Source organism: Dipodomys ordii, unplaced genomic scaffold (genome assembly GCF_000151885.1).
Source record: "Dipodomys ordii isolate 6190 unplaced genomic scaffold, Dord_2.0 Scaffold276, whole genome shotgun sequence".
NCBI classification, from domain to species: domain Eukaryota; kingdom Metazoa; phylum Chordata; class Mammalia; order Rodentia; family Heteromyidae; genus Dipodomys; species Dipodomys ordii.
The window spans coordinates 354,044-363,676 of record NW_012267492.1 but is presented as its reverse complement, the minus strand read 5'-3'; the positions used below and the strand labels follow the sequence as shown (position 1 = coordinate 363,676).

Below are 9,633 nucleotides of genomic sequence, written 5' to 3'. Positions count from 1 at the left end.
AACACCAGTTTTGTGCTAGCACACTATCTTAAGGCAAGCATCAACCAAAGTCTGTATTTGTATAGTCAAAAGTTTGCAGTTACAATCTAGTTCAACAGATACATCTATTCAACATCAAACAACTATATTTTAATGGTTTAGAGAGATGTGGGTAAAAATAAGACTAGAGAGATGTGGAAAGTCACAGGGAGAGTTAACTAAGTCCTAATCTCAAAGCAGGAAATAGGTTGTATAGGGTGAAAGTAGAGAGAGAGAAAAAAAGAAGAAAGAGAAAGGGAATAAAAAGAGACCAGAAAAAAATAGAAAAGTAAAAATTAAAGTATTATGCACAAAGGAAAACGAAATATTCAGAGAAGAACGTGGATATAATGATGGAAGGCAAGGGATATAAAGGAGATGTGAAAAACTTAAAAATAAAAATACTTAAAATATTATATACATATAAAGAGGTAGTACTGCTATTAAAGAATTTAAGTCTAAGAGGTTTCAAATTGAGTAATAAATTTGTAGATTAAGTGTGTACACAATGGGGGATATGGTCTAATAATCGACTATGGGTATATCTGAGGATGTGCAGAACAGCAATTAAGTCACATAAAGAAGAATGACAGAGAAGAAAAGGTGAAAAGAATAAGAAAGAAAGAAAAAAGATCAGAAGTTCATTAGAGCTGAACAAAAAACAAAAAAAAATTAATTTGTTTAAAGAAAAAAAGAAGGAAAAATTCACATATAAAAATTATAAGAGAAAAAGTTACTAGAAAGCAATTTTTTTCAAAAAAGATAAAAATTAAATTTTTTTTAAAGTTTTAGGAAATTTTTTTTATAAAAGGTACAAAAAGAAGAAAGGGTACAAAAAAAATTCTTTGATTTTTTTGGGAGGGGTGGGAAAAATCCTGTATCTCCCTTGTGTCTGTAAACAGCCTCTTGGAGTCTCTGGTCTGCTTGTGGTGTTTGATTTTCCTGTGGCTTGGTTGGTTTCTTAAGTCAGTTTGTTTGAACAGGCAGAAAAATGCTCTGCTTTATCCAGGATTTTGTGATCCTCCTCCCAGATTAGTTCAATGGGAGGGAGATCTGCTTTGAGTATCACAAAAGAGGGAGATGGCTTTTTCCTCAAGTTTGGAGATGTGTGATGAGGCTAGGTTCTCGGTACAGTTGAGGCCTTTCAGCAAACAGTAGCTTTTCCCTGAGGGGCTAGCTTGTGAGAAACTCACAGAGCCCAGCTTGCAGCCACTCTCAGGGTTTATGTTTACTGAATTTCAATTGATTGTCAAGGCTTCTAAAGGGAGGGGCAGCCTCTGGCTCTGATTACCCAGTGAAGAAAGCCTTTCCTGGGGCTGAAGCCTGAGCTGGGTGACTTTTCCCTAGGTGGAGCTGAGTCTGGCAGGGCAGCTTAGGTTCTTGTGACCTGCTAAGTGACTCTAGTTTTCTTCCAAGGCCTGAGTTGGAGCTAGCAGCTCCGCCGAGCTTTGTCAGTATCAAAGATGGAGATCTCCAGTAGTGGGGGGAGAGGGGTGGCTTTGCCTCCTCTGCTCCCTGAGAAGGAGTGAGGACGTTAGGCTTCTATTCACGCTGAGTCTTGGTTCCTGGGTTGTCTGTGGTCTGCGAAACGCAGGATGAAGATGTCTGCTCCTTGTCAGTTCTTGCTGGTGTTGTGTAGATCCGCTCACCCGCTGCCCCTTTGTCCTGGACACTCTGGGTTGCAGCTATGGTGGCTACAGCCACTGCCACCACCGCTGCCACCACAGTGGTGGCTGCTGGCAAGTGCTCAGAGCTGTCTCCTTGCCTGGATTTTCCCTCTCTGGCCTAACTCTCTGTCCTGTGATGGCACACTTGGTGTGATTCTCTGGCTTAGGACTGTTCACTGGAACTCTAAAACTGCTTTCTATGCGAGAGCTTGTTTAGCCTCCAGCTTCTCCTCCACCATCTTCCCAGAACCCTCCTGTACTCGTTATCTTGCCCATGTAATTGTAACTCCTCTGTACTGTATTCTCACAATAAATTAAAAAAATAAAAATAATAATAAAAATAAAAGATCATTTGCTTTCTAGTGAAAAAATTACTATTGTCTGAAGAGACAAATACATTTAATTTTATTAAAAATTATACAATGTACAGTTATTAAGTTATTTCTGCATACTCTACTATTTACAGTTCAACTTGGTTATCATTTAAACCTTTGGTTTATATGTATGTGTCAGAAATGGGGCTTGAATTTAGGGCCATTGCTTTTGTTTTTTTAATTTAGTTATTTGTTTGGCTATAGTTTGGCCTCTTTTTAAGGTGTTTTCATAGTCTTTAAGTTTACAAAGAAGTTACCACTTTAAAAAATCAGTTTATAAATACAATGGATCTTGATCAATGTCACCCTATTCATCATTCTCCTCCATCACTCCAAACCCAATCCCTGCTCTCAGTTTTCATAATTTCATGGGCTATGCACTGACTATTATGCTCAAGGTTGGTGCTCTACCACTTGAGCCTCATATCTGGTTCCAAAATAACTTACCATGTTTAGCTCTGACATGGTATTGCAGAAGAGGATGCTTTTTCATAATTCACCAATGACAAAATTACAATTCAAGTGAACAAAATGAGCCAGGATGTAGAGTCAAATATGTATAGATGGAAAATAAGTAAATGAAAACAGTAGGCTTATAAATTACAACAAGATACTACTAAATGTACAAAACCTCCAGAATAATGATAATACCAAATTTTAACGAAAGGTAGAGCAATATGTATTCTAATTTATGGCTAAAGTTTTTGGAAAATGATTCAATCATTTTAGGAGACAAGTTGTCAATTTCTTTTATACTAAACACATTCAAATTATAAAGTCCATGAACTATGGTTCAGAATGACTAATTATATCCACACAGAAAGGAGGTACACATATAAAACATTTTTATAATTGTGAAAATGTGGAATAAAGTCAGATGTCTTGGAAAGTGAATACTACAAAGCCGGGCACCGGTGGCTCACACCTGTAATCCTAGTTACTCGGGAGGCTGAGATCTGAGGATCATGGGTCAAAGTCAGCCCAGGCAGGAAAGTCCATGAGACTCTTATCTCTAATAAACCACTAGAAATCTGAAAGTGGTGCTGTGGCTCAAGCGGTGGAGTATTCGCCTTGAGCTGAAGATCGCATGGACAGTGCCCAAGCCCAGAGTTCAAGTTCCATGACTGACAAAAAAAAACAAAACCAAAAAAAAACTCTGCTACATGTAAACAATGGAATATTATTCTTTCATGAAAAGTTGTGCTGTCAAATCATAGGAATACACAAAGTATACTAAAATGTATATATCTATATTAGACAGAATGAGTGCAATTTGTTTAATTGTAACTTTGTGTCATCCTAGGCAAAAAAAGTTTGAGAAAACAGTAAAAATATTAGATCACCTGTCACATAGACAAAAGGTTAGATAACCAAAGATTAGGTGATAAGGTGGAAAATGGGCAAGAATGAAATCTCTTTATTCAGTGGAGCTATGGAGAACCTATGTAACAGTGATACTCACAAGACAATATATTGGAAATGATCTGTACAACTTGAGAGGGGTGGAGGAAGGGAAAGAGGGAGAAAAATGAGGAAAAGGGTAAGAAAGTAGACAAGAAATGTAACCACTACCTTACTTACATAACTTTAACACCTCCATATATCAACTTGACAATAAAATAAAAAAGATACATATGATTATAGTTCTGTTAAAAATAGATACATATGATTATAGTTCTGTAAAACTTATCAAATGTATGATTACAAAATGTAAGCCCTTCTGTACAGTTTTTTTTCACAAAAAATGTAAACCTTAATGTAAAATGTAAAACAATGGACTATACTGTTATTTGGGGTGTTGACAGTGGAGAAGGTTGAATATGAGAAGGAGGAACATGGGAACTTTGCGTATTCTGCTCAATTTTTCTGTGCTTGTAAAACGTCACTAAAACTGTAGTCTACTAAAAACTTTTCAAAATACACTTAATCAGCATTCTATAATTGTCAAGTCACAAAGGGAAAGAATTTTATGAGAAAGTATATTGTTATTGCTTTAAAAAATACCTGCTTTCAGAATATGATCAGCTGGATTCTTTCCTTTGAGGCCTCTGGGAGGAAGAATCAAAAGCTTGGAGAGAACATGATGCATCAAAACAGATCACATTATATTGGCCCAAATTCAGAGAAAGACAAAAAGAGCCTTGAAAGAAACATTCTTCAAAGGCATGTTCTTGGTGACTTACCTCCTTGAACTTGCTATAACCTCTTAGTAACTCATTCTGTGGTGAGGTGAACTTATTGAGATGAAGGTGTAGTTGAATAAATTGGTTGTTATTTGCACATATGATCCAATCACTTCTTAGAATCACCAACAGCTTAGACCAAACATAACACATGAGAATTTTAGGCAACACTATATATTCAAATCATAACGGAAACTTCTGAACACTGACTTTTACAGAAATTTACAACAGAGTTATTTCTAGAAAATATTTCCTCAATATAGACTTTAATATTGTATTGGCCTTATTCTTGGAACTTAAAACTGTGTGAATTTCCTTGCCAATTTGAGAATCCTATTGCCAGTAAGCAATGGCATCATATTTAATGGTATTTATTTTTAGTAAAATATGCAAATCAAGTGCAAATCATTGTGCACTAGTAAAGATACAATGTGTGAAAGAAACAATAGGAATCATAATTATTTTATAATTTACACATAACTTGTAAAAACAAGGGTATATATACATCTGCCAACATAAATAGTGCCCTTATTTATACTACCACCAAAATTTTCTTAATCCTCTTATTGTTTCATGGTACATAGGTTGTATCCTTAGTATTGTGAAGTTTGCTGCACTGAATGTGAGTATGCATACTTTCTTTAATATATAAACAGAAATGAGATTTCTGAGTCACAATCTTTCAATTTAAATACTTTGGAAGACTCCATTCTGTTTTATGCAGTTCTGGAAAGAATTACCATTGCTTAAAACGCTTCCAAAGTTTTCTCTTTCTCCATGGCCTTGCCTACTCTTACATTTTTATTGTGGTTTTGATTTGTTTTGCCTTTTATTCATGTTAAACTTCTTTTTACATATTTGTTCTGTACTTATTCATATAAATATAGAATTCTCAATATGAACAGGGAAAATATGGCTTCTTTCCCTTTTGAATTTATTAGTTTTTTCATTTGTCATTGTTTCAGTTTTGTGTATCTTATCTATTTTATTACTTTGTATCTCTAATCTGTTACCAAGGAAGGCAAGCGAACAATGAAAAACATCTCTTCATCATGATTTTTACCAGAAATGTAACAATTTAGTCTGCATTTACTGTCTTCCTCAAAGAGATTCTTACTTTTTTAAGAGGAACTGAAGAAGCAAGCAGCAAAAATATCCTTGAAATTCATATTTTTCACTCAGAGAGATTTCTAAAAGTATAACAGTGTTCGATCTGAAAACAATGCCACTGAATCATAAAAGGAAAGAGATAATCTGAGCCACTTCCTGTTAGGTTTATAGTCCTGCATATTTACTCATTCTTTTAAATAAAAAATATTTTTTAACTTTTAAGAGTATGAGAGCACTAAAATAGTAAGATTCTTCATGTTTATATTTTATAAAAATACTTTAAAATATTTAAAAAATATTTTACAAAATTATATGTTTCTCACATATATACTGGGTAAAACAAACAAGGAGAAAACCCAGTATCCTCACATTCACACCTGATGCCTTCCTTTGCTCTCAGGTTAGCAGATTTAAGTCAAATTTCTGTACTAACCAATTTTGTGCATAACTTCACCCATTTCACATTTCTCTGTACAAAATACCTTACATGAAATGCTTTATCTAGCATGAAATATTGTTCTCTCAAATGGTAACCATTTAAATAAAAATACTTAGAAACTTTTCAGTCTGAGTGGTCTTCAAAGAACTGACATCCTGTTAGAAGTGAGAAGGAACTAGAAGCCAGTACTTCTTATTTTTGATTGTGTAATTGGTGAAACCCCAGTAAGTGCAAAATAGAAAGAGACAAACAATTGAATTGCTTTCCGGAAACTCCAGATGTTAAACAAGTCATTCTCGTCTCTGGGCATAATGGGCATATGAGAAATAAACACATAGAAATATTCTAATTATCTTGAAAGTCCAAGAGAAGTCAATATACTTACTAAAATATATATTTTCTAAGTTTAGATTCCATTATAGTTTTTTCTCCAGAAGTGTGCTTGGATGGAATTTTTGAAGTGATTTTCTTCACTCTGACCTATATACACCTGAAGCAGTCCCTTGAGTGAAAATAACTTTTCCTCATTCCAAACATAAATCATAAGTAAGAATACTTCATCTTTGGTCTGTTCTAACAGTCATATGAAGTGATAAGTCTCAAATTAACCCAGCATTAAAAAATAATGAAAAATTTAAAGTTCTTCTTCATTTGATGCATACTATTAATGACTTGTCTTCAATAAAAATTAATTTTTATTTTAGTCTCCATAAACATATTTAATCAGGATCTTAGTTTTAATTTTAAGAGAGATCACACTCATTACTATAACTTTGAACAACGATTTTGACATCATTATCATATATAAATACATTCCAAATCTGTCTAATTAGACTATTGATCTTGGTCAGTAGCCAAGTGAAGGATTTCTATAGTTACATAATTTCCTGACAATTATTCACTGGATGTGATAGTACTATCTTTATGGATGTAAAAGAAACACAGTGTTATTTTAAAATAAATTTATTTTGACATACTAAATTTTAAAACAACCATTTCATGATACAATTGACATAACTTGTAAAATTTTATGAGTTTTGATGTTATTTTTAGTTATGAAAACATCTTTACCATCAAGAGATAGAAAATTTATATACCTCAGTTTCCAAAGACACTTGCTCTTTGATAACATCTTTTTCCATACCATCCAGACATTCCTGACAATCTTTAATATGTGTTATCATTCTTTTTGCTAGTTCACATTAGTTCACAAAAATAATATCACATATTATATACACTTTTTGAAGGGGCATCTACAATTCATATTCTTAATATTTACATTTTGTTTGTGAAGAGTGTACTCTATTATTCTTTTGGGCTTTTGAATAATATTCCATTTTATGTATATGCCCTACATCTGATCAGGGACATTAGGTTTCTTCCACTCTGGGCTACTGAAATAAAGATTTAGTAACTATTTAGGTACAAACGTCTTTGTGAGTTTTAAATCTATAAGTTTATTTACACTTTCAGAATTTTCAAATACTATTTTCTTTTTTTCCTCCAAGCCACCTAGTTTTCTTGCATTCTAACTGTGAAATGGCAACTTTAATCCAATGTGAGGTCAAGAAATCATGATGAGAAAACAAATTATTTAGAGGAATAGGCACCTCTGGCAAAGAAAGTCTTGGGGTAGAGAAGATCTGAGCCCGCCCCCCCGAGTCCATAGCCCAGAGTTCATTGCCAGAGGCCGGTACAGTCCCACTTGGCAGTGGGGAATGGAGGGCTGTGCAGGGCTGCCTGGCTTTGCTGGGATACTCGAGGTATCACAAACCATTCCTTCCTCTGGCCCACAGTCTCTGCCCAGACCAGACATCCTCAGCACCCAGGGTGCCACAGAGGCCACCCAGCCTCCCACATTGCAAGTATATTTATCCTTTTTGTTTACTAAATATGGTCTAAATATTTCTTCTTTGTAATTTGCAAAATAAGATGCATGCTAAGGTTCTGGGTCAAAATATTTTACAACTATCTGTTACTTCTAATTGGTCATAAGGTTTTACACGTCACACACATCTGTCAAGTTTTGCCTATGTTACATTCTCAATATAAGTTACTTGTATCCAGTGAGATTGTTTGCAATGAAATAGACTACTAAATATAGTCACTGAAGCTTTCTTTTTAAATATAACTTTTTTGTTGCCAAATTAATGATCTCCTAGCAAGGTTGATTTAATTATTCCTCATATACTTTAGCAATTTTATTTCAATACTTTTGTTTTTTTTGCTTTTCTCTAATTCAATTAGTAACTAAGTAATTCTGGTTAAGAAAAAAGTACTGAGTGAATATTTTGAGAAAATGAAATAAAAAATTTGTGTGAAATTGTATTTTTCTGAAATGAGGTTAGAATAAAAATACCTTAGCATTATTAAAATTCAATCCATTGGAGTAGATATTAACCTCTACTAAAATAATTTTAAATCTTATTTTTACATAGTTTAAGATATTAGAAGACTGATAAATTATTCCCTGGTAATGAGGTATCATTAAGTTTCTAGGCATTGAGTTTTCCCCTTGGAATTCACATAGTAGCTCCTGAGTCTTTCCAGGGCAATTTTAATCTCTTTATTTCTCAATGTGTAAATCCCTGGATTTAGAAGAGGTGTAAAAACAGAGTAAAACACAGCAAGAAATTTGTCCATCGAGGTGATGCTGAGTGGCCATACATAGAGGAAGATACAGGGTCCAAAGAAGAGAACCACCACTGTGATGTGTGCACTGCATGTAGAGAGGGCCTTGGATGCACTCCTTTTTGAGCTTTTGGAGACAGTGAGAAGAATATGTGTGTAGGAGGTTAGCAACAGAAAAAAAGGAATGACAGCTACAACTCCACAGTTGACATTCATGAAAATTTCCAAATTATGGAGATCCATGCAGGCTAACTTAACTACCAGTGGTCTGTCACAAAAAAAGCTGTCTATTTCTCTGGGGCCACAGAAGGGCAGTGGTACAATAAAAACAAGTTGACTCATGGCATGCACAATACCAATTACCCAGGCAGTCACCACTAGCCCAATGCATCTTCGCAGGCTCATAATAGTAAAATAATGAAGAGGTTTGCAGATGGCCACATAGCGGTCATAGGCCATCATCACCAGAAGTACCATCTCAAGTGCTGCAATGAATTGGGAAAAGAAGATTTGTGACATGCAGCCTACAAAGGAAATTGTCTTCTTCTTCCTGAAAATGTCTGCAATCATTTTGGGAGTGGTGTTTGTAGAAAGCCACATATCAATAAGGGACATTTGGCCAACAGGAAGTACATGGGAGTGTGGAGATGTGAATCAGTGATGATTAAGGAAATAATTACAATATTACCAGGAACAATGATCAGGTAAAGAGTAAAAAATATTATGAAGAGCAAAACTTGAAGATTGTCTGAGTGTCCAAGTCCCAGAAGCACAAATTCAGACACCATAGAGTGATTTCTAGCATCCATTTTGTGCACTCTCTGGTCTCTGAAATAATATAGATATGGCAGTTATTGGGATGAAAAGAGGTGGGTGAATTTTAGAATTTGTTATTTATATAAAAATTTACATCAAAGATTTAAAGTGTAATCCTGAGAAAAACTGTCAGTGTACATGCTAGTATATGGCCCAAAGAAATTAATTCCCCAAGACTGGCTTTCAGGAGAAGAGCTTGTGATGGGACAGCTCTGCACATAATTTATTGAGAGAGTTCTGTCAGAAAAAGGAATTATGGGAGGGTGGGAATGCATGGAGCAAGGCTATGGAGTTATTATGGTGTCATCAGGAAGCTAGCAACTCTCACCTACCATAAAAAGTTCTGTGAGGACCAATGATTACTGCATTAAATAATTGTAATTTGTTCAGATAGT

At 34.6% G+C, this 9,633-nt stretch overlaps 1 protein-coding gene across 1 annotated transcript; it reads right to left on the bottom strand.

Annotated features, from left to right (window-relative positions):
- Positions 1–8,278: 8,278 nt before the first annotated feature.
- Positions 8,279–9,231, bottom strand: LOC106001225 (olfactory receptor 4F4-like). The gene is given in 2 exon segments (XM_013036359.1): positions 8,279–9,039; positions 9,042–9,231. Coding segments are annotated over 2 exon segments (951 nt in total).
- Positions 9,232–9,633: the final 402 nt, after the last annotated feature.